Source organism: Rhinolophus ferrumequinum, chromosome 3, assembly GCF_004115265.2.
Source record: "Rhinolophus ferrumequinum isolate MPI-CBG mRhiFer1 chromosome 3, mRhiFer1_v1.p, whole genome shotgun sequence".
NCBI lineage: Eukaryota > Metazoa > Chordata > Mammalia > Chiroptera > Rhinolophidae > Rhinolophus > Rhinolophus ferrumequinum.
In genome coordinates this window covers 79,021,837-79,048,103 of record NC_046286.1, presented here as the reverse complement: position 1 = coordinate 79,048,103, position 26,267 = coordinate 79,021,837, and the positions used below count along the sequence as shown (strand labels likewise).

Sequence of the window (26,267 nt, the reverse complement as noted above, 5' to 3'; positions counted from 1 at the left end):
GGATAATGGTGATTTTAAAAATCACCCTTTTGCAACTATCACAATAAATGAATCAGGGAAGAATTATTAATGGATATTAACATTTTTGCTATATAGCTAGAAAGAGTTTCCAATATGTGTCTAGTCTTTCAGCTTCTCTGTTGTGCATTTTTCACTGCACAAATTTTTAAACTAAAATTTACAAATATATTTTTAAAGAATCCAAAGCATTAAGCTAACATTTCAATTAGTTGTAATTAATGACCATAATTCAATTGAAATCCTAATAGAAAGTTTGATTTTTTTGAAGCTCAGGTCACAAGAATTTTCATCGCCAGCAAAGTTTGTGTCCCCTGCAAGAACTGGTCTTTATAGTAGAGAAGAAATCTGGTAATCCAAAAAGTTGATCAATGGTATTGCCCTTCAAATAAGTACTGGAAACTCTTTGATTAATAACCCCATCTTGAAAATTAAAGAGATGCATATACAGAGGTTCTTTTTTTAAAAAATAGTATAAAAAAGGGCATAAAATAAAAAATGTATCTCCCTCTCTATTTACTATTAATTCCTGCCTCTATCCACCCCAGCTTTATTATAGAAATCAGGAGTTGTTGACAAACTATAGCCAAATCTAACCCTCCATCTGAAAGTTTTTGTAATGTTGTATTGGAACATAGCCACTCCGATTCCTTTTTTCATATTAGTGTTTTCCTGAAAATAAGACCTAGCCGGACCATCAGTTCTAATGCGAATTTTGGAGCAAAAATTAATATAAGTCCCGGTATTATATTATATTATATTTTATGATCTGGTCTTATGTTATAGTAAAATAAGACTGGGACTTATATTAATTTTTGCTCCAAAAGATGCATTAGAGCTGATGGTCCGGCGAGGTCTTATTTTCGGGGAAATAGGGTAACTATGACTATTTCCTTGAGTTAATGGCAGGGTTGAGTATTTCCAACAGAGGCCATATCACCTAAAAATTTTTGTTACCTGACCCTTCATAGAAAAAGTTTGCTGAAAAATGATAGCATACTATATATACTATTTGCTTTTAATTTAATCATAGACCAATATATAGATCTTTTTCCTTTATAGTAGTGGAACAGCATTCCATTGTTTCTTTAAATTAATTCCATAATTTGCTCAACTAGGCTTGTAGGTTGTTTTCTGGTCTGTGCTACTGTAAAAGATGATATTTTCACACATTTGTGCAAAGTATATCTATTGGCACAGTTTTTACAAGTAAAATTACTGACTGAAGGTAATGTGCATGTTTTATTTTAATAAACATTGACTAATTGCCAAATGTGAGAGGTTTTATGACAAAACTGATTGAGAATGGATTCAATTCCAAAGTAAGACATACTTCTCTTATTCTCCTTCTGTTTAGAAAACACTGGGCAGCAAAATATAGCCAAAGATTATAAATGAGATAATTAATATAATAAAGACGATGTAACATAGCACAATCTCTGTGCAAAAATAAATGTAACTTTAAAATAATACATTTTCATGGAAATGAAAAAGAGAGAAGGGAATAATGAAAATAATGCAACATGGCTTTCAGTGGACGTAGGGAAAAATAGAATATTTTATGATTCTTCAACAGAAAAAAAGCATTTACATTTTGCCAAAATTGTTTTATATGTTTAGTTAAATAATGGTTTCAAATATGGGTAAATTTGTCTTTAGTTGCAAAATTTCAGAGACAGGCTGTACTTTTTCTTGATAAAAGTCAAGCCCAGTAAGAAGTTCCACATCACGGACTCGGGCAACATGCGCTTTCAACCGTTCTTCAATCCACACAGCCTCTGGTTTATATTCCTAAAAAAGAGAAACAAAAGACATTTTCCACAGGGCATAATTTTTCATTAATAGAAAGATCTTTTATTTCTTAGAAGTTGTCATTTTTCTTGTGGTTTTTGCTTGCTTTCTCTTTCTTTCTTTCTTTCTTTCTTTCTTTCTTTCTTTCTTTCTTTCTTTCTTTCTTTCTTTCTTTCTTTCAGTATAATTGACATAAAACATTCTGTTAACACAATAATTCGATATTTGTTCCTGTGGTTTTTACTTCCTTAAATTTTAATTTGATGCAGCTAGATGAACCCAGCCTGGCTTAGAATCTAAGCTTTCATTTCCTGTCTCTAATGGTCTATGAGATTTTCCATGGGAACACCCATTTCTATACACCCGACATGCCTAAACTTAGTTGTCTTATCTACCTGCCAAAATAGTTCTCATTACTAACTTCTTACTTTCTTTTTCCTAATTATCTACATTTTAAATCTCTGATTCATCTTCAAGTCTTCCTTTTCCTTTGGCTCTTGGCATCCAAGAAGTTACCAAATCTCCATTTTTCACTGCCTCCTTGGAAGATTCTTCCTAATCCTCTCAGTCTGTTTAAATTCTGCCCATCCTTTTGGGCCCAGCCCTACTCTCACCACATTTTATGTAACCTTTATTGATTATTCCAGCCAAATGTGTCTTGAATTTGAAACACTATATCCTTATAAGAGTATTAGGCAATTAATCCCAACTTTGTGACATCTCTCTTATTGTAATTTGTAAAATAATTCTTATATTATTGACTGACCCATTTACTTGTCTGTATTTCATTTAGCTTTCATTTATATATAAAGTTATATATGAACTCTTTGAGGGCAGAAACAATGTATTCCTCTTTGGTGCATTCTAAAAAGTTTCTGTTACAATACTGTGCTCTTAATAGGTGCTCAGTATATTTGTTGAATAACTTTAGTAAAACTCAATTATCAGGATATATTTTTCTGTAAAGAACATATATGCAAGTTGAAGTAACTATTTCCATAAAATTTGCCTTGATCCAAAAATATTTTGAGGTGGTATGATACATGATGTTAGAAATGTTACTTGAACTAACTTAGTGTGTGAGTGTGTGTGTGTGTGTGAGATTAATTTCAGACCACGTTTCAAGTTGCTGGAGTATTCATTCAAGAAATACTGATCCAGAGCCAACTTTGGGACAGAGCCTTAAAATTTGTGTCCAGAATGAAAATATTAATAAGATACCACCACTTCCCTTATTAGTGAGTTTGAATAAAAGGTATAAATAAAATACATCAGATATGCATACATAAACAAATGTTCACGTAGGCACATACATGTTTAAATTGATATTAATTACATAAAGATCAATAGTCTAAGGAAAAGTTTTAAAATTAGGTTATTTTTAGTATGACTCTATCCATGAAACACCAAAAAATATATATATATTATTGTAGTCAGAGCCTTGTTCATGAGAGCCCAGATGAGCTCTGACCAGTCATTTTCTCAGGTCCCAGGGACTCTCTCGGAGCATACTCACCGGGCAGCTCTCCACATTGGTAGGTCGGTGAGGGATGATAAAGGATAGGACATCCAACCACCCAGGGCAGTCATTGGGGGTGTAGGTCTTATTTTTACAACTAGTCATCATCACAAAGTAGTGTGTTGGAATGGGAACAGTGTTGTTGACTACATATCTAAAAAACATAATTGAAAAGATTTGATGTTAGTATACGTTTACATTATAAATGTGTTTATATATTTTGAAAGAAATGCCAAGGTAAGAATATAATAAAAGAAATTAAATGAATAGAAAGTACAAAAACCTATCACATATTTTTAGATTTCAATGAGCCAGACTAGAGATTTATAGAAGTCCAAGCTTGGTTACATTCACATTGTGGAGAAATATTAGAATACAAAGAAAAGCAGAGCATGATATTATGCATCCTGTGCTTCCTAGTTTTGTTGACTTTTCAATAGTGTCCTTTTCTGATAGAGCAGGGGCTGAGAAAGAAGAGCTAGGATTCCAACTCTAGCTGTGCTCTTCCACTAGATGTTCGGATGTGCTCTAATCCTCTAACATTCTACAACTTACAAAGTGTCCTCAACTTTAACATGGAGGTGACCCTGTGCTACCAACTTCACACTGTAGACATGGGGATAAATCCATACAACTGATATGACATTCCTTTAGTTTCAGATAGCAAACATGAAAGTGCTTTTAAAAGTTTTAAGGGCAAAACAGACTTAAGCTATTAGTATGAGTACACTAAAAGGAATATGAGCCGGGATAAATAGTAACATATTATTGTGACTTAGAATTTCTATTAGGTTGGTGCAAAAGTAATTGCGGTTTAAAAGGTTAAAAATAATTGCAAAAACCGCAATTACTTTTGCACCAACCTAATATAATACATAGACTCAATGCGAGGCTGTCTGGCTTTGTATTCTGGTTTTACCACTGATTAGTTGTGGAACATAGACAAGTTACTTACCCTCTCTGTGCTTCAGTTTCCTCATCTCTAAATGGGGGCTAATGGAATCTAACATAAGGATGTTTCACAGATTAAATGAAATATACATAAGTGCTTAGAAAATTACCTAGCAGGTATTAAAGTGCTTGCTAGAATTATTAAATGGTGACATATAGGATCAATAAACACTGAAATAAGGACAAGGCAAAAAAAAATAGAAAAAGACCACACAGTAGTCATATATGTTACTTTATCTGAAAGTATAGGTAGAAATCATTGCTTTATATCATATGGACTTAGACAATGCAATTGCTTAGTTTGGCCCTTTATCCATTTTTATAATAAAGAGAAATAATAGATGAAACTTCTAAAGATCTCTATTCCTGTGTGCTTCATTGAGAGGTAATTCTTAGCAACCTGTTATGACAAGATTTAGTACAAAAATGTACAGTTAAGTATGATTATGTTTTTTACGTGAAGCCTATACCTTCGCCAGGAAGATACTTTTATGAATCATCCACTATAGAACAATATTATGAATTGTCACTACTTGGTTGTTTTTATTTATTGCTGGACTTGTTCTATTAATATATTTATCAATCGCAGAGTATCTTCCCCATCTCTTTAACTTTTATAAAATCACATTTTTCCTTTGCACATTAGTTTAGAAATTTTCCAAATAAAAATTTTGCTAAACTTTCCTAGACATTTTTCTTTGCTCATTAATTTAAACTATTTATTTCCATATAAGATTTTTGCTAAGTATTTCTATAGACTAATTGAAAATAGTCAACAATGATATCTTTATATAAATACGTTATGTAATATTTAGAATACTGAGCTTTCATTTAAAATATTAAGGTTTCTCCTCATGATACACCATTGCTAAACCAAAAAGTCCTTTTGGTTTTAAAACACTTACTTTTCAATTTCACTTGGAGTATCAAAATGACCATCGTAATTATAATCAAATACTGGTCCACTAACTACATTTACTCCATTTCTTTCCATGGCATGTTTTACGAGAAGAACACTGTGGAAGTAGTCCCATATTTCTAAAAATAAAATAATAAGGTGTTTAAAAAAATCTACCTCTATTAAACATGGAAACATTGTCGATTATAGATAGGTACAGTTAAATAGCATCAAATTCTGCTTCAATAATTGTCAGTGGTGATCGAGTAATTCTGCAAAATAGTCCATGCAACAAAAATCAATAGCCACATTAATAATAGCTTTTTGTTGTTAATGTAGTTGCAGTCTTGAAATTACAATGAAATATATCTCCAACTTTCTTCCTAGGGCTGTGCTGCTTTGGGGACAGTGAGTATTAAAATATGGTCAGAACACATACACTGCCTTACTAATTATGACTCTAGGGATAAAAAGTTACTTATGGTGAGTATCAGTAAAATTTTTTATTGTGTAGCTCTTTGCACTTAAATTAGGATAAAAAACAAATTATCAAAATTCTCAACAATTCACCCAAAGTTGAAGTTGAAAATAAATTATGTCAGAGATTATTTCTTTTTCTGTATTTAAAACATTAAAACCACATGACTCAATATTGAACAAATTGCAATAAGAGATGTGCTTAGTTTGTAAGTTCATAGTCACTTAGGTATTTTTAAATTGATAATCTAAATATATACTTACTTTTGAATGCTTCATACATAGGGACCAAATTACTTGTAATTAAAGCATCATATTGACTATCAGAAGTTCTATTGTTTGCTGCAAAACAAATGAATTTTATTAAATCTAGCTATGAGAAAATATGACATACTACATAATGAGCAAATTACTATTACATACTAATATAAATTTATAAGCAGTCAAAACACAGAAATATTAAGTATTCTGTAATCTTGCCATCAATAATGCAGTTGTATGCATTTGATATCTGTGCTGGGTTCAATGGTGACCCTCAAAAAGATATGTCTAAGTTCTAACCTTCCTATACCTGTGAATGTGATGGGTAGGAAAATAGGGTCTTTGTAGATGTAGTTAAGTTCAGGGTCTCGAGATGAGATTATTCTGGATTTAGGGTGAGCTCTAAATCCAATGACTGGCATCCTTATAAAGAGAGGAAGGGTAGAGAAGAGGAGAGACTCAGGGGAGAAGGCCATGTGAAGACGAGGCAGAGGTTGGAGTAATGCATCTGTAAGCCAAGTAGCATCTAGAGCCCTGAGAAGCCAGAAGAGGTAAAGAAGGATTGTCCTCTAGCTTCTCTCCTTCAGAGGAAACGTGGCCCTGCCCAAACCTTAACTTTGGACTTCTTGCCTCCAAAACTGTGAGAGAATACATTTCTGTTGTTTTAAGGCCACCAACTTTGTTACAGCAGCTCTAGGAAACAACTATAATACCGATATGAATGCCTAGTTACGTAATGTGTACAAAATAATAATGCTACTATAAATAGCTCCTAGAAAATAACTTAAGAAAGTCAGTTTTAACTCAGTGAAGACTGCTGATGACAATACAATTGATTGGCTCTGAAGACTCATGGACATGCCATCCAGCGTAGTAAGTGCTGGCTGTGTGTGCTCTGGAACCCCAGCTCCTCTGCCTGCCAGCTGAACCACTTGAGCAAAGTGCTATGTCCCTCGGCCTCATTTGTCTCATGGCATCTATCTTATGAAAATATTGTGAGGATTAAAAAGCTGCAAGCCTACAAATGTGTATTGTAATACTATTTATATTTAAACTACCCTTGGGTATCTTAACTAAAACTTAAATGAAAGGCCAGTAGGTGGGCACCACAAGGCAAGAAAAAATAAATTGCTGGTTTTTAACTTAAGATTTCATGTGCTGTTTATGGTCCTCAGATCCCCTATAATTCTTTTCTATTTTTTAAACTAAGCCCCAAAAGTTGGTAGGTCAGTATAATATTAACTCTTTTTTAGAGAAAAATCAGAATTAGCTTATAATGGAATTTTTTAACAGACTGTATTTATAATGGAAAGTTAGAAAGAAGTTTGATTTTTATCCTTAATATTTTTTAGATAAGCTCTTTATGAGTTTCATTCCCATTGAAATATATATCTCCGATATATATTTAACAGATACAATTTTATATGTCAATTTAATTTTTATTAATAAATTGTTACAACTATTCAAGGTTTGTCCTAGAGTTTGCATAAAGTTGGTAGCTCTAATTGTCTCTAGATATTTTAATAAGATATAGCAGTTTAATTATCCTAATTCTTGTTAGAGTTTTAAATTGATATGCTACTTACTTTCATTAAGACCTTTCCCCCCCACTATAGATCTTAGAATCTCTAAATTATAAATCTCTAAACTGACCTCTTGGGTCCTGGCTTCCAGAAAAAAAATGAAGTCAAATATCAGCTTAAACTCATTCCCAGAAGCTGAAATTGCTGAAAACCTCATGGGTGAGTTAATGAAAACGACATTTCTTGCTGAACAGGGAAGAGATATGAGTTTTTAAAAAACCACATAGGTTTTTGCATGTTCCCAAGAGAGATGCTCTCTAAAAAACAACTTAAATTTCATCCGGCTGCTTAATCTAAAGTTTAAAATTGTTGGGTATATAGCATGAGTAAAAGAACTGAATTCCAGTCTGATTTCTTTTCACAGGCACAACTGCATTCTCGATACAGGCCTTAGTCTGAGCAGTGGTCAGAAAAAAAAAAAAAAAAAATGCTTTTTTTTTAGACACTTGTGTCCCTCGCTAAAGAATCTTTAGTTTTAAAATTAAACTTAAACCTGCCAAACTTTCTGAACATCTGGGCCGGATTAGAGCTGATGTGGGTTCCCGTTGCAAAATTTATTAGTCTTTATTATAGTCGTTGGGCTGCTTCAGGCCAGCCCACAACCACTGGAAGCCTTCTGGGGAGCTAGTTTAGCCCAAGTAGATAGTTTCGCTGAGGAGTATATGTTTAAGGCACATGCCCACATCCAGCTGATGAGGGCTTTCTAAGCTGCTGCTCTAAAAAAGAGTTATACTAACCAGGAGGATAGAGGAAGCCGTGGGTGATATTCTTCTGTGCTAAGTAGAAGGAACATTTTTGGCTCTCAGAAGGAGCAACCCTGACATCAGCCCGCAGACAGTCTGGGACAGTGGGAGGAAGAGGCGATGTGTCTCCCTGTTGAAAGAGAGAGAGAAAAAAAATTACGCCCACAGTTATGGCTCACCCATCACCTTATATGGTTTGTAACTTCCCTAGAATGTTTTTCATTTAACCTTTTCCTATTTTCTTAGTGAATCAGGTCTACGCAAGCAATGAAAATGGATGTATTCAGCAATGTTTTCTTCTGTGGTTCCCTTCTGGTTAGAGACTCCAGGAGGGCAAATCAAATACACATTGCAAAGGAACATTTACAGGATAAAACCTGAATTGAGAACAGAGGAATAATGGGAACTACTGCTATAAATCAAAATCATTTTTAGGATGAAATTTTTAGGTGGTGATATATGTTGTACTTGCAAATAAAAATAGAAAATAAAATATAAACTTAAAAAAAATACATGCTTTGAACTAAGGATATTATTCTTCAGGTGGGACCGAATGAACCTAAGATTAATGCAAATAACCTATAGTTGTCTAAATATATCTGGGGGTTTCAATAAATTTGTAGCTACGCTTCAATTCTTCATAAAATACAGGAATTTAAAAAATAATTTTCTTGTAACTCTATTTAAAGATTAATAAAATAATTTATTCATTAGTGGGTATCTCATAAATGTGCTGCCTAACCCTATACTTAAGGTAATATACTGTGTTTCCCCGAAAAACAAGACCTAACCAGAAAATAAGTCCTAGCATGATTTTTCAGGATGCCATCCCCTGAACATAAGCCCTAATGTGTCTTTTGGAGCAAAAATTAATATAAGACCCGGTCTTATTTTCTGGGAAACACGGTGGTACTATATTATCATATTTTCATTAGCATATAACATAAGTAAACATTTTGCTATTCATTTAATTTTTTTCAGGGATTTTGATTTATACGCCCTCTACTGCCACAGTATATATACTTCTTAACAATTTTGTAAAATAATTTGTAAAAAAGAAGATTAAATCAGGATGCCTTTCCTCTGTTCACTGCATTATGCTAAAAGCAAAAATTAGCTATGGCATCTAAAATAAGCATGGTAATCCTTTTATGATAATCATTTTATCAAATCATCACATTGTATACCTTAAACTTATACAATGTTATATGTCAATTATATCTCAATGAAGCTGGGGTAAATAAATACATGTACAAGATCAATTCACAAAGGAAAAGGCAGCATACACTTTGTGCTATATTCATAGTCAAGAGAGTACCGTGATGAGGTATAGAACAGGTAAGAGACGAAGATGAGGGAAGTCTGGGGAAAGCCAGAGAATGGACCCCCTAACACACCGCAACACTACAAGATGGAACACACTGTACCGAATTTGAGTAGACCTCTCACCTTGATTGAACACACTTATCTCTGTCCCCTTCTGAAATTCCATTAAAAGGCAGAAATGATAAAAATACACAAGGGGTGATAAGAACCTTTCAGAAGTGGGAATCAGATAAACATATTGTTTACAATTGCAACCTAACTGAGTAAACCAGTAAACACTGACAACCAGAAGCCTATGTTTGAGGAAAGAAGCACAAAGAAGCTGATTCCCACTACTTGACATCTCTTAAAGACAGGAGATAAGTATAGGGATGGAAAAAGGATAAGCTGAAAATCTGTACAACAGATGAAACAAAATCTTTACTCATGGGAGACTCTGAACCAGAGGGATGACCAGACTAAAGGACATAAGACACCCCCGAGAGCAGGTGTACCATATTGAAAGCAACGGAATTAAATAAAAATGTATATACTGAATGGGAAAACTTCCCCGAGTGTCATTACCCCATGTAGCGTGCCAATCTTATACACTGGGTCAGATTAAAAGTGTTCTTTTTTGGAAAGCAAACCAGCCCAAAAGGAAAACTAGATTACTTACAATTCAGAGTCCTGAATACAATGGCTGATTCTCATCCTGGTCAAAGTATGTCAGCTGGCAGGCCCCAGCCACGCAGCTTAGTGCCTCACCATTAAAATATGAGTGAAGGACCACCAGACATTTTGTAGGAATGGGTCAAGGAACCATTCCTTGACCCAAAAAGGAAAAGAGAATGCAGACAGCACAAGAAAACTCTCAGAGTGATGAGAGTATACAAATAGTACCTACACAGAAAACAGAAAGCAACAGGAAGGGAAACAGATAACAGAAAGAGCCCTTAGGATTTAAAACTATCTGATAGCAGAAATAAAATAATCAGTAAGATCTATAAGGTGAAGTTGCAGATATCTTTCAAAAAGTTGAATTAAAGATGAGAGATGGAAAAGAGTAGGAAATACATAAAAATATTAGAGGGTCAATCCAGGAAGACTAATGTCCTATTAATTTTGGAAAAAAAAATCTTTCTAAAATTCTAAGCTAAACTATCAATTAAGCATATAGGTAGAATAAGAACCTTTGAGACACACAAACTTTCAGAAATGTATCTTCCTTTCTTCCTCCCTCAGGAAGCTCCTAAGTGACATAGTCCACCAAAACAAGAAGTAAACCAAGAAATAGGAAGATATTATATTTGTGTCAGGGGCAGTGGATTAGCTCTCACCATTTATTTCACTGTCCTGATGGTAGACACTGGAAAACTAAAAACATTTGTTATATTCTTTCAAAAATCCATCATAGCAAACAGTTCCGAATAACCAGGTTTCTTCACTTGGCATAAAGGCGCCACATAAAGTTGTAAAATGGGAGAACCAAGGATACCGATTGCTGATAAAGTCAGTCTCATAGAGATCCAGACTATTGTGATTTGATGTTTCCTACCACACATCTTTATTATTTTACTCTAACACTTCACATATTCAGCAAGTTTTACTTGAAGAAATGTACAATACATAAATGTAGCCACAGATGCATTTTCCATAATCTAAAGAAAATGAAATGGCTGTATTCAACAGTTATAAATATGTTAAGAAGGGAAGTTTATAATTTTTTATGAGACTGCAGCTGTAAAGTTGTACTCAAACAATTTAGTTGAGCAAAATGTTTGCTATTTTCTCAAAGTGTCATAGACTTTGGACTAGGACAAATGGACCGGGATAGTTTTAGCCAGAAAGTACTAAAAAAAGGTTATGAGTTTTCCGCTAACTGAAAATCCTGGTTCTTACATACCAACCTTGAACCCCCAAATAGAATAAGTGCATCGAGCCTAAGAAAGGCAAGATGTGACCTCCTTTATGACGGTGAGATTATGTGATATGCAACCCTCTAGAAGGAGGGAGGGGGGATATGATCATGTCATCTCTGAGTCCTGGGCTCCTGAGAAAAGGCATTGTTAACCACTACTCCCTAAACCCCTTCATCTTCCCCCCGCAAAAAACAGCTTCAATCCCACCATATTTTCAGAGTTCCTTAGAGTATTTTTAATCCAAGAGATAGAAAGTAAGGAAAACAATAAATAGAACTCCCTAGCTCTCAAAATTCTTCAAGAGAAGTAGAAAATAAGCATAGACAGAAAAGTGGGATGCTCTCATTTCTAGTCTGGCATGGGGATAAAATGAAATTTGAACAGGGAATAAAATTATATCTATTGAAGTTATAGACTCTACTTGTAGACTGAATATAAAAGCTAAAATTCACTGATTTGAAGATTGGATAGTTATGATCTTGCCTAATGGTAAAGATAATAACTATAAACATTTTCAATTACTTTTCTGGTCCTGTGACTTTTTTCTGTAGGGAAAAATATTTTTTATAGTTAATAAAAATACACTTGAAATATACAAAAATTGTCCAGTTTTTAAAGACTCACAAAACACGACTGGATCATAATTTATTATATTGGAGCTAACAAACTTTAGAAACAAAAAGAGCTTTAAAAAATTCGGTGATACGGGATATATGTATACATATATAGATAGAGGGAGGCATTTTTCAAAGTGTGCTAGATTTTCTTCTCTGGAAAAGTCTTTTGATTTCCTCTTAAATTTATAAAGTATATATTCTAAGTAATAATCAAAATTCTTGCTCTTATTTTAAATTGTTCACTAAGCAGCATAAAAAACAGTTCACATTTTCCTATAGAGAAGGCCCAGAAGCAAAACTCATATAGAGATTGATCACACTTAATGGTTTTGAAGCAGTTGTTACAGGACCATGATTTCAAATCACAACTATTTCCCCAGAACTCTTCTGAGATAACAACAACAACAAATTAGAAAACCCAGCAAAACCACAGAAAAAAAGAAAGCTCCATAAAACTTAAAGTCACAAACCAATTAGGCCCATGTTCTAAAAAGTGCTTATTTAAAGTCTGATTTTTCAAACACAGAGCTGATTTACAACATTTTTATGTGAATCTCAAAACATCCTTGTATATAATTTTCTTGAACCACAACATACTAACAAAGTAATTTCTGAATTAGAAAGCAGAAAATTGCTAGAATTCCATCCTGTCACATGGAGGGAGAAATACACAAGTAGTTCTGTGGGATCAGTGAAAGGACAGGAACTTTTGGTAACAAAGAAGCTAGTTTTAAAACAATAACAAAAAAGAATTGTACTAAACTCCTAGTTTGAACCCACTTAAAATCTCTCTGCCTTTGATTTCCGTTATAACTCATAGAAATTCAGGAATGCAGAACAGCATGGGGAAGTATTAAAAACAAACGTTCCACACAATCCCTGGTACCTGGACTTTTCAAAAATAGAGAATTGAATAATAAGACCGGAGTTGATTATGTTGCTCCTTTCAAAAACAAAAACAAATAAATAGAAGTAATTTGAAGGAGAAATAACATGTTGTTGTTTCATAGCATTTTTCATTGTATGTTTCATGTATGTTGCAGAAAATCAAACAACTGAACATTGTACATACTAAGAAAGTGATATTGCCATTGCAAGGGAGGCAGAAACTTCCCTCTATCCTTCTAGGTTCTTTTGGTTGGTCTAATAATTAACTCTACATGAGACAGATTAACAAGAGAAAAATTACCACATTTAATTACATATGGATGGGAATCCCACATACAGGAGAGAGTCAGAGATGAGAGGTGCAGAGACAGAAAGGGAAGATGAGGTGTATATGGCATTCTGAGCTAGGGATGAGGTTAGGTACCTTGGAGCTTCAGAGGGGAAGAAGGTCATTCACAGGACCTTAAGAAGAGCAGGTACTCAGTAATTAGAAGTTGCCCTGCTCTATAAATAGGTCATAAAAAGTTATTTCTGGGGATAAGTCTTATTATGGGCACGGCCCCTAATTTAGATTCTTTAAAGGAGAGGTAAATGTTTCTCATAAGCCTACAGGGTCTCTATTGCCTTCAGCTCAAAATAATTCACATGCTAAAGTGGCACATCTCGGGGAGGCCTGTTCTGAACCCCTTCACCATTAATCACACATATGAACTCAGGTAATAGTTTGTAAAATATTTGCCCACATTGGGAATCAACATTAGTGTTCTCCTACCACTGACCACATTGTCAGCAACAGAGTTGGCTTTCAGAACACACAAGCTTTAATTAGTAATAGGAAAACATGCTTATTTTTCTCCAAAAATCTTGAATTGGAACGAGTAAATAAACCGGATACAACCAATCACTTCCTTTCCATAAGAGGTGGTACATCTGTACCCTTAGCAAGACCAGCAATAGGTGAAGTTTTGTCATAAGAATATTTGGATGTAAAATACTAAGATTTTCTCTATAAAAACAGCTTCCTGATTATTTCTTTACTCTTCAGGTTGAAAGTACTGCTTTGTCTTTAATAATGATTGGGATTAATTAATGCAATGTGTTCATTCCGTAAGCACTTACTGGGCAACTCTAATCTGCTGGGGATAAAATAAACCATCCCTGCCCTGAAGGAATGTTTGAACTAATTTTTGGCAGACTTTGACTTTTGCTTTAATTTACATTTCCTTGATTGCTAATGAGGTTTCGTTGCTTGGCTCAGATCCTTTGCTTATTTATTAACTAAGATGCTTGACATTCTCTTGTTTATTGGTAGAAACTTATGAGCTATTCTGAATCTTATTAGCTCTTCTAATTACTATTCTGGATTCTAATCACTTGTTTCTTATATGCAATGCAAACATATTGTCCCATTCATAACTTTGTCTTTTTGTCACACATTATTAATATAGTCAAATTAAATCAATTTCCTCTGAATTTTGTTGTTGTTGTTGTTCTTGTTCTTGTGTCCTAAGAAATCCTTCTCCATCCCAAGGGTATAAAGATAGGCAGAAAGGAAAATATGTGTTCATATTTAGGTCTATAAATCCACCAGCAATTTAACTTTGTATACACTGTGAGGTAGAGATTTAATATTTTCTTTCTTGTGGTAGCCAACTGTCCCTTGTCATTTATTGAAAAGGAGTTTGCCAGATAATGAAGAGGGAAGAAGACTTAAACTGGATTCTCAATCTCAGTCTGGAGAGATTGGTGACAGTAAACCTATACATGTAAGTCTAGCGTGACCTATTTGAGTGCTAGTTCCTTCAGGGAAGAATTACCTCTTATTCACACTGTATTTCTTTTGCCTGACATAGTACACAGCAGATAGTAAAGTATTTGTTAAATAATCAAATAAATACAAAGGTCTTTATAATCTGGTTACCATCACCTTGTATGTACACTCACCATATACTTAGAATATACGAAATGAAAAGTGTGCGTCTGTACTTCCTGTTGCTTCTCTTTGAAATGTTGTTTTCTGTCTGCCTTATCAATCGGCCTGTAAACATTCTTTTTCCAGGCAAAACACAATGTGTTCCTCTTGCACCCAAACAGCGCCTATAAATACCTTTAAGCAATACCTGGGCATTGTCTTAGAGGACACAGACCAGTGAGCGCCCTTTGGGATCTCTAGGGAAAATCAAAATTCGATATTAGAGAACCACAGTTGTTTTCCAGCCCGTGTGGATCAAGGGACACAGGAACTTACTGGTTTGAAGACTGTATATGAGCTCCACACGGGCATCCTAAAAGCTTTTCCAAATCCACTGACATAGTCCCTGTGATAAAGGAGACAGTGTTCTTTGTTCTTCTGCATAACCCTGGGCCTTCCAAAGGGCAAATTCAGTTTCTCTGTTGCTATTACTAAAATAAAAATAACATAAAAAAATGTTTGTGAAATTAGCAAGTGCCTCTATGCATAATAACTACAATTATCTGATGGTTTATTATGTGCCAGTTACGCTGATAAATATTTTACGTATTTAACCTCTTTTAATTTTCACACCAACCCTATGAGGTAGGTATCATTTTTCCATTCTATGGGTTACAAAACTAAGACTTAGATACGTAATTTAGCCAAGCAGTTAACAGCTCATAGGACATATTTAAAGAAAAACCTCAAAATCAAAAATGCATAATTTATAACAAAGTTGATCTACTTTAATAAATGTCATAGGAAAGATATTAGAATTTTATAATAGGTACGTCCTAATGTATTTATTTATTTTCACTTGTTTGCTATTATAATCTAAAAATCCATTAATTATCGACAGTTAAAAACCTTCAGGGTATTTGTGCCATGGAATACCAGTCACCAGAGTATAAGATATTCAAACAACCAACATATTTACTGAACTCTTACTGAGTGCCAGGCACTATTCTAAGTGCATACATGTATCAACTCATATAATCTTTATAGCAACTTTATAGAGTAGGCATTCCCATGTTATAAATGATGAAACAGGCGTAATGAATTTAAGAAAGAATACTTAAAAGGCCAGGTACGGTTCTAAATTCTTTCCATGGTTTAACTGTTTTAATCTGTACAACTGCCTAAGGTTGGTACCATTATTATAGATGAGGAGACTGAGGCACAGAAAGGTTAAATGATTTGGCCCAGGTTACATAGCCAAGCAGCAGTAGAGGTACCGTGTTTCCCTCAAAATAAGACCTAGCCGGACCATCAGCTCTAATGCGTCTTTTGGAGCAAAAATTAATATAAGGCCCTGTATTATATTATATTATATTATATTATATTATATTATATTATATCATACCCGGTCTTATAGTAAAAAAAAGACCGGGTCTTATATTAATTTTGCTCCAAAAGACGCATTAGAGCTGATGGTCCGGCGAGGTCTTATTTTTGGGGAAACACGGGAGGACTCAAACCCAGGCATTTTGGTCTGTTCACGTCTAAGAAAGGGAATAGGTGACTGTAAATGAAGCACAACCATTTCAAGGAATCTATTATGTTCCTGGAACCATTATAACTATCCCCCATGCTTACTATTGTTGTTATTAGTTCTAGGTTTCTTTGTTTGTTTGTTTTCTTCCCTCCTTACTTTGGCAATACAATCTTTATGTTCAAAAGCCCCTGTCAGCTTGTTTTGAAGAATTCCATAAAGGCAATATTGTGCTTTGTTAGGTGTAAATGTCAACGACTTAACATGTTTTCTATTGACTTACTTTCATCTTGAGTGAGATTCAGCATTTGATTCGCATGTTGTACAGAAGCATTCTGCAAGATAACATGGGGGTAAGTCAAGGTAAGCACACGTTTTAAAAGGCGATCAAAATTATTTCCACAGTAATCACACGAATGCTTTGCTACTGGACAAAGAAGACAGGCAAACTTGAGTTTAAATTCCAATTCTGCCACTTACTGAGAAATATAGAGATATCACTATTCCTTGGGATACTTTTGTGTGGGAGTTTGCAAAGATATAATTGACAGTGGGGCAAAACATTCTGACCACAGCTAGAATCAACTACTAAATTGAGATGACAACATCCTAGATAGGGTTTCTCACACTTTAATCCGCATATAGCTTACTTGAGGATTTTGTTAAAACGTAGATTCTGATACAGTAAGCCTGAGTTCAGTGAAGCCTCAGATTCTGGATCTCTAACCAGCTTGCAAATAATACAGGTGCTGATCCTAGGACCATATTTGAATAGCAAAGGGCATACTTTACTGAGAAGAACTCTGGGTTGCAGTCAGGTAGACCAATCTTCTGTGACCTTGGACAATTTACCTAACTTCTCTGAGCCCTCTTTCCCTCTAAAATGGGGACTAAAGAATTGGCTTTGTAGTGTGTGTATGTATTTTTTTTTGTTGTTTTCATTTTTTTAAATAGCAATTCCATTAAAGTTATCTGTAGCAGGAGGTAGGAAACTTACACCCTTACTCTGATCTTTGCTGTTGATTTGATTTTTATTGGGAAGCTTAACTGGACTTTTGTCCCTTAAAGCCTCTTTTGGTTGGTTATTTATTTATTTATGTGGTGTAATGTTACTTTGAGGATTAGAGAAAGAAAAGCCTTTGTTGACTCCTGGCTATAAGGCATAATTCCTTACCTAAAGCAGCAGGTGATTATTTAGCTCTACAACCACTTTTTGAACTTGGCATCAAATGCCCCTTGACATTAGTTTTAACTTGATAGACTCCTGATAACTGGGCTCCAATTCCATTCTGAAATCCCAGGCCCACCCATGCACTCTAATTCTCACAGGTGGTCTTGGTTCTTGCATTTTGAGCTCCTGTTCTGACTCCTGGTCTTTGGGGCAGTGGGGAGAGGGGGTTGGGGGGTGGGGGAGAAGAGGAGAGGGAGGGAGTAGTGCTCCTTGTACTGGAATCTCGCCTTGTTGAAAGTCTCCTAGGATCTGAAGTCTTGCTTCTGAGCTCAGCAGGTCACCTGACCCAGTAAAAAGACCTTCCCAATGTTGTTTTGTCAGCCAGCCTCTAAGAGTTGCCTGAAGGGGATCCCTCCTGCTACCCAAAGGAATACCTCACTTTTTGAATGTTAGGCTTTTTGCTGAGTCGATTCCACAGCCCCCACCCTGTTGGGTATGCCTAACACTAGATCACAATCCCTGCATCCTCCTAGTTATTTCTGCTCTACCTAAACAAACATGACTGTCTGATTCTTAAATTGTAAGAGGGATGGTTTATGAGTGAAATCAGAAATCTCCAAGATTCTACTGTTTTGAATGCTTACTGACAGCTCACGAGGGAATGGACGATTTCCAAATAGTGCTTTCCAGTTTACAAAGCACATTCACATATTAAATTTTATAATATAATCAATCTCTCATTTCCAGATAAGGTTTAGAGAAACCAGAAACCACATACATTTATTTAGTAATATCCAAGCAAGAATACCAACCTGGTTGTCAGCTACCCTGATCATAGATTAGCTTGCCCCTTTACATTCTTATAGATACATGAAGTTATTACTTACATCCGGTAGCTTAGGGCATGAACAATCTAGATCATCTGTGGGCAATAGAACAGTAAAGCCACAAACAGAAAACTTGGACACTTCCTCTTGATGGGATGGCTCATAAAAAGGCACCTTCAGAAGATGGTTTAAACTACCATGGGTACCATTGTTTGGTGCTGGTTGAATGTGTAGAAGATCTGTTTTTAAAAAAAATGAGTTCAAGGTAGATTTAAATTGGAAGGCAACAACTTCTATGTAGGAGATGGGAGAAAACAAACATCTACCGTTCACTTCCTTCAATAAATTCTGCTGTGACGCAGTCGCATACCACATATGCCACTTGGTTTACTGACTTTCTTCTCCTAGAGTTTCCATCACCTAGTCTTTCTAGAGTATAGGAACAGTGTTATAGATGAGCTGCAGGAACTTTCAGGAACTGTTTCTGTTTCTCCAAAGAAAAACATCATTGCTTAAATGATCACTCTTTTCCATAAGCATATCATGGTTTTCTACCATAAAAAAGTATACTTCTGACAAACACAAATTTAAAGACATTAAATAATCTTATTTGCAGTATCTTTACTTAATTAAGTGAAAATTCTCTAAAGAGAAATACTTTTCAAAAAAGAAGCTAGTGAATTTTGCTTAATATTTAGAGAACTTTTTCTAATTTTTTTGTATAAAAATAAAATACACAAAATATTTTACAAACATTTTAGTGGCTCCTGCTGAGTGCCACCAGGTAGATCTCTCCTAGAATTGAAATCCTACCTGGTTCCTTCTAAACCTCCCCGTAAAGGGCCGGCAGCTTGGGAAACCCACATTTTAAGTTGTTCAACCAACAATACATTATTTTTAAATGGATAGTCTTTGGTCTTGAAGTCCTATTCAATTACCATAGGCCTTTGGCAAGATTAAGAGAGACAATTGTGAGAGCATTTATGTCTGAATTTCTAAAGCTAAAGGTGAAATTGCAACACACTCATTGCCTTGCCAAGGTAAATGATTTAACACAAATATCTGAGGTAAGCACGTAGGCAGAAAGGTAGGTTAGATTCTCTAAAAGTCTAATTCTTTAAGATTTTTTTTTTTAAACATTGAGAGTAATAAAAAATGTCTATCCAAATAGGACTTTCTTACCGTCCTTTTATGCCAGAAGCTTTCTCTCTGTAATTACAACAAAATACCTGTGTTCTAGATGTATTTTTCCTGCTTTGAAAAGTTAGAAGTATAATTAATTTATCTACGTTTTATTAAATTAAATGTTCATATTGTAACTAATAGAAAAGCTGGTCTCCTGAGATCTAATGTTTAGCGTTACTAGAAAAACAAAGAATTCACCCTTATAGCTGAATCATTCTGAGTAATAAATCATTCTTCCCCATATTGTCTACTTTCTTCTTAGTGCAGAGCCTCCACCTCTGGGATTCAATTTATTATCAATTTCAAAATACATATTTTTAGAAGGATATCCACATTTTGCTGTTGAATTTATATAGATATACTTACCACATATTAGGTTATAGACTTCAATATTGTCAAATGGCTCAACTTCCATCTTCTCTTTAAAACTGGGTCCATATGCCAGAAAGATAGCCTAGGTGGTAATAATAATCCTACCATTACTAGATGTCACCTAAACTTAAAATTAGATGTTGGAAGTGATATCATTTTCTTTCTGTAACAGCTCTCCTATTTGTATTTAGGCCTCTGTAAGGATTTCTTTTCAGATTTGAAAATAATTTTTACATCATTTCTACCTTTGCTGTTGTACCAATCCCAATCAAATATAATCCATATTGTATTTACTTTTTTAACCTGCGTCCATAGAACCTCATATGTCAACAGTCTAGGAGAATACAAGCAACATTGGACAAACAAAGTCAGCACAATTCTGTGATATCTAGACAATATAAATTAGAAATTTATCATATACCATAATATATTATTTCCATATTTGTTTCATATGATTGCTTAAATATGTTAACACATGACAAAAATGTTGCAGTTACCAGCAAAGAATTGGAGGCATAGGTTTTCCTTGCAATAATTAATTTAGTTATCAAATAGTACTCTAATTAACAGAGAAGCACTCTGTCTCCATAGATTAAAAAATATATATATTTACAAAGACATGTAAGTAACTCATCATGACAATGTTAACAGGGAGTATTTCACAGAGTCTAATACACTTTTCTCTATTTGGAAAGGAATGTGTGTGTAGTATGTGTGTGTGTATTACAAATTGGACTAGGTTAGATTATCAGGTTGCAAACATTGTGAAGCTGTACCAATGGGAGAATATTGGCTACATTTTACTCATGTAATCCTCCAAACAGTTCCTTTCCTGAGTTTCCAGAATACCTCGCACTTCTGGTTTCCTTCCTTCTTCACTGGCTCTACTTCCAGGTCTCTTTGCTGTCAACTCTTTTTCTCCCAGCCTTTTCAAGTAGAAGTGCTTAGGGCTCAGTACTTGGTCCTCCTCTGACCTACGCTCAGTCCCTGAGAATCTTCGCTAGTCACATAAGTTTTAAATGATTTGTATACCTAAAACTCAATTTTTATCTCCCAGTGCACTCCTTCTTTAATTGCCTAGATAACATCTCTATTTACATGTCTAATAAATATTTTGAACTTAACATGTTTAACTGAACTCTCACTCTTTCCCCTCCAATCAGCTGCAATCACAGTTTCACAGCCCTTCAATAGCCTACAAACCTACAAAGGCTCTCACCCCCCCCCCCACACACACTCCGTCCCCACCCCCACTCCCCCCAGGGCCTGTGTACTGGCAGTTTCTTCTGCCTGGGATACTTGTCCCCTGAATGTTTAAAAGGTTATTTCTTTCACCTTCTTTTAAGTCTCTGCCCAAATGTCAGCTCAGTGAATCTTACCCTCTCCACTGTATTTAAAGTTGCATACTGCTTCATGGTACCACAAAACACCCCCAATTTTCACCTCCTCTGCTTTACTTTTTCGTTATTTCGTACAGCACCTATCCCCTAACATACCAAATAATATATTCCTTTGTTATTGCAATTGTCTATATCCCCGTTAGAATGAAAGCTTCACAAGGGCAGGGATCTTGATCTGTTTTGCTCACAGATGTGTTCAAGAGTCCTGAACACCGCCTGTCACATAGTAGGTGCTCAACAAATATTTGTTACCAAAAAAAGCAGTTACCTCCATGGCCTTAAATTTATTGTCAAAACCATGGTTGCCTCCTCCACAGTATGAATTTGATTTCTTCCTATAAAGAAAAATATTACACTCTGATCAATCTATTGATATAAGACCTCACTGCAAACTGAGCATTAGTAGATTTTTATGTAGCTTTTGCTTTTTTATAAGTAAATTTTTTTGTCAACAAAAGCATAAATATAGTTATTTTCATGCTCAAATTCATAACCACAGAGTAACAAACAGAATGGTAGAAGAGAAGGAAGGAGAAGCCTTTGACTCTTTGACATTGACAAAAAGATAACAAGAAAGACATAAAGGAAGAATTTGTCTGCATGCTTACCTGTACCTTTACACATTAATGTCTGTGTGATTAAGAATAGTTTGATTAATGTGTTTCTTTAAGCATTTCAATGCTTTAGAAATAAATTTTTGGAACTGGGAAAAACATATTGATTCCTATTTTATAGCAGAGATATCTAGGAAAAAATATAAAAGTAAGAATAAAGAATACTCAGGGCATATTAATTATAACTCTTGGTAAGGAGAAGCCAGTATATTCTGTAAATTCAGAGTTTATTTTTAACTTATGGGATTTCTTCCATAGGCTGTTACTCTATTACTTGAATGACTTTTCAAATTTAGTTAATTTTTCTTTTGCCTATTTTTTCATATTTTAATCTTTGAATAAAGCAGGATCAGTAATTTTATATGTAGTTGATTTTAATATTTGAACATGAAACAGCAGCAAATGAACTGTTTTTGTTGTTGTTGTTGTGGGCTGGACTCTCCAGTTCTGTTACCCATAGGTCATGTTGTGGGGATGGATGGGTATTTTCTCGTTTGTACCAATGACCCTCTAACTTCCTTGATCTCATGCTCTTTGGAGAACTTACACCCATTTGGACATAGATTTATTTATATATTACATACATGCACTACTAACAATCATATGTGGTTAATATTAGTAAAGCTTAATTTTGTTCACATATTTAACCTTCTTTCACAGAATGCTGTTCTGACCCACACAAAAGGCTATACAACTCCAATCTCAAGAAAAGAGGCTAGTGCCATCTAGTGACCCGCTGTGAAACTGCACACACTGTGGCCTAGCTCTGTACTGCTTGGCTTTTGTGTTAACATCTTACAGAACAGACTCGGCCAAGTCTCCAGTTTCTCATCCTGCACACACTTAATATTAAAGCCCAACTCCTTAGTCTTCCTTCGTCTCTTTCTTTGTTAAACATATATTTCAGCCACTGTATTCCCATTGTCCTCTGTATCCCCCTGGGATTAAACGGCACACAAATGGGATAGGCTGGAAAGCACGGTATGATCCTGATTCCATTTATACCCACTTATGCACTCGCAAAAAATACTGGAATAAAATTTAAAAGTAGAAAACATTAGCTAAACTACCAGAAAGTGTGTATTTATTTGTTTATTGGCTTATGATCAGTCTTCTCTCTTTGACAAGGAGAGCAGGAATCCTTTCAGTATCTCAAATGCCTGAAACAGGGTCTGGCACACACATAGCAAGCATCGATAAAATCTTGTTGAATCAATGAAATTCATTGGCTATTTGGGAATGGAGTGATTCAGAATGGCTTTTATTTTCTCTAAATACACTTATATTTTGCAAATGCTCAACGATTAACATGAATTACAATTATATAATAACTAGGAAACAGAAATGTGACAACTCATTGGTTGGCTTGGCCTTATAGCCATCAACCTGTTCTTTCATAAAAATCACAAAGATGACAAAGATTGAGGAGTCCTCTAATTGATTACTCGTAGCAGCCTGGAAGACAAGTGATATCATCTTTATATCCTGTCTGCCACCTAAAGGAGACCACAGTGGGGCTTAAGAATGTGCTGTTACAGAAAGTCAGTGAACAGTCTCAGCCTTCTCCCTCATACTCATCTATATCATGAGAGTTAGGATGCTAAAACTGGCCATCTAATAACAGTCGCGTCAACTGCAAATGTGCTAGATAGCATAAAAAAGGTCAAGAAAATATCATGCTCAGAAAAATTTGTGTGATCATAATAGCAGGATACGGTCAAGCAAATTTATAATGAAAAATGGTTGTTAAAAGTGTTTTGAGAAGTAAACAGACTCACAAACCTTGAAGCCAGCCACTGTCGATCCATCAAAAGATGAGCTTTGTCAATCCTAACATTTTTGGCAAAGTGCAGTCGTTTTGGCAAATCAGGAGTCAAATAAGGCGTGAAATGCTGATCAGGTTTTCGGCACTGAAAAACAGGTAAATCATTTCTTCATGACACGTAATTCAACACTTTCACCTCCTAAGACAATTTATTAAGCACTTTTTAAAAAAATTAAGCTTGGCTAATAAAATAGAAATATTAAATCTATTATCAATGTGGTCACATTCCCTAAATATGTTGTTTTTATTGTTGCCACAATATTTAAGTTACATTTAAAAATATGATGTAAATTATATTGTTTGATGTTTAAGTTTTCATTCCATGTATATATCTTAAACCACCATAAATCTTCCTTCCTTTTTTGAGAAAGAATAGCTATCAGTCTAGATTTAGAATGGCAATTACAACTTGGAGTTTAATTATATATGATAAGTATATAATATATTAATAGATACATTTGCTTAACTTTCAAATAAAGCTAATAGTTTTACAGATCTAGTAGTCTCTTTATTTATTAAAAAAATCATGAATTTCTTATAAACTGAAGAGAAATGTTTCTTTAATTATTATTTCTGTAACTAGATGATATATTTTAAAACTATATAAAAACAAAAATCAAACTGGTACCTATTCATGTAAAAAAAAGTGAGAAAACGAGAAATAGAACTATGAAGGAAATTTTTCTCCCACACGACCTTTTTGAGAAACGAGAGACAGAAAAAACAAAACAAAACAAAACAAAACATAGGTAAGAATTTGGGTGTGGATGAAAGGGGGTTGTGTGAAAGTAACCTCACAGGGTGATATGATCATAAATTCCTAACTGGGCAGGTCAGGGTGGGTAGTCACGCCCCTCTAACTCCTTTAGTGAAAGGTTTTTAAGTCAGCCCTGTCCATTGTTTCCATGCATCTAGGTTAACACACCTTTAAAATAAATGGAACAATCCTTAAGAGAGCAAATAAACTTGTTAACTATTTTGTAATCCAATCCCTGCCTTGCTTTCTCCCACTTTCATGCAATGTGCCTTAGTTACCTCCTTAATCTCAAATGCATAAAAGAAACAGCAAAACTGTTCTTCTCCGGGAAGCATTACTAGGAATATTGCACTACCACATGAAATATTTTCCTGGGGATAATAGACAACTTTGGGAAATGGTAGTCCATTTCTTCGAGGCTCTGTAGCTCCAGGCCCCGTCCATATATGTGATGCCACGCAATGGATTTCCAAAGCCTATGGCATCCAACCCCTTTGCACCAGTGGGACTATTTGATCCCCTTCTTCACCTCACCAACAGGAATCGTTATGTGAATCATGAGGCAATGGATTAAAGGGAAAACAACGGGTGGATTTAGGGAGTCCTCAAGTTGGAAATTCTCAACTACCCTTTCAATCAGCATGAACACACTGCGTATATGGTTCACCAGTAGGGGGTGAGATCGTCTATCACGCTTACTCAAGATCAGAATATTAGAAGATGTAAGAGAACCTTCTTAACATCCTAAAGGTTTTCTGCTCTAACAGTCATTTCCTGCTTAAAATTTGCAGGGTCCCAGGGTACATTAAGAGTAACCTTTCTTCACCCAGTGTTTCCTTATCTTTAATTATTCACACATCATCCTAACAGTTTTTACTATGATTGCATACCACTTATACGTCAATAACTCTAGCCCCATCCCAAGCAATTGTAAACTCATGAGTTTCATGGAGTAGATGTATATTTATGAACATATTCTAAATATAGAACTGTTAAAACTACCACACAAGAATATTGCGGGTCTCCCCAGGAGTAGTGAACTCTACCTTGAAAAATCCAGATTTGTTTAAGCTCTGTGGAATTTGCCCTGTTCATTTTCTTACAACTTGTGATGTGGCAACCAGTCGAAAGCAGTTGCAATTATGCTTGACGGTAAGGAGATAATTTTTTTCTGACCTGCACAGGAAGATCTGTGAGACTATGATTCACTATTTTTTTTGATATTAAGTCATACAAAATGAAATGTGAAAAGCGATGCCACCTGAAGCTCACTAGCCTGGCCCCTTTGATTGAAACATCAGCCCATTCAATGAAAAGTAGGAGTCAGTGCCACCGTTACCCCAAACTAATTTCCTGTACTCGTGTCAACTCCAAAATGGAAACAATTAAGATAAAAGCAACTGATATGCATATAAAATAATGCTGACAGAGGGTTTACAAAATAAATTACAAATGGCTTGGACTCAGAAATATGAAATATAAATTTCTTGGGACCCACATTAAGGACAATACATTAACTTAAATATGTGAATTAGGAGACCGTATACTTACACTGAGGTTCCTAACAATTTCTTCAGAATTAACTGTTTCAAAAGAAAAAATATAAATCACATTACAACTGATACTTGACACTGTGAAAAATTTGAACAACTCAGGTGAATTTGACACATACATTTATTAATGACTATGCTCTAGTT

General features: G+C 34.8%; 1 protein-coding gene across 3 annotated transcripts in view; it reads right to left on the bottom strand.

Annotated features, from left to right (window-relative positions):
- Nucleotides 1–1,558: 1,558 nt before the first annotated feature.
- The window catches only part of ENPP3 (ectonucleotide pyrophosphatase/phosphodiesterase 3), a 54,614-nt gene continuing 29,905 nt past the window's right edge, over nt 1,559–26,267 (bottom strand). For 2 of the 3 annotated variants that reach the window (XM_033103660.1, XM_033103661.1), the window contains exons 11-22: nt 26,122–26,153; nt 23,771–23,898; nt 21,643–21,709; nt 19,969–20,056; nt 18,478–18,656; nt 16,703–16,754; nt 15,222–15,376; nt 8,236–8,371; nt 5,919–5,996; nt 5,185–5,317; nt 3,326–3,482; nt 1,639–1,809 (exon numbers count right to left, since the gene is read on the bottom strand). In XM_033103660.1, the coding sequence (XP_032959551.1) occupies nt 1,639–1,809; nt 3,326–3,482; nt 5,185–5,317; nt 5,919–5,996; nt 8,236–8,371; nt 15,222–15,376; nt 16,703–16,754; nt 18,478–18,656; nt 19,969–20,056; nt 21,643–21,709; nt 23,771–23,898; nt 26,122–26,153 (1,376 nt within the window). Of the gene's footprint in view, nt 1,810–3,325; nt 3,483–5,184; nt 5,318–5,918; nt 5,997–8,235; nt 8,372–15,221; nt 15,377–16,702; nt 16,755–18,477; nt 18,657–19,968; nt 20,057–21,642; nt 21,710–23,770; nt 23,899–26,121; nt 26,154–26,267 lie in introns of all 3 variants that reach the window. The other variant, XM_033103659.1, reaches the window with a different exon arrangement.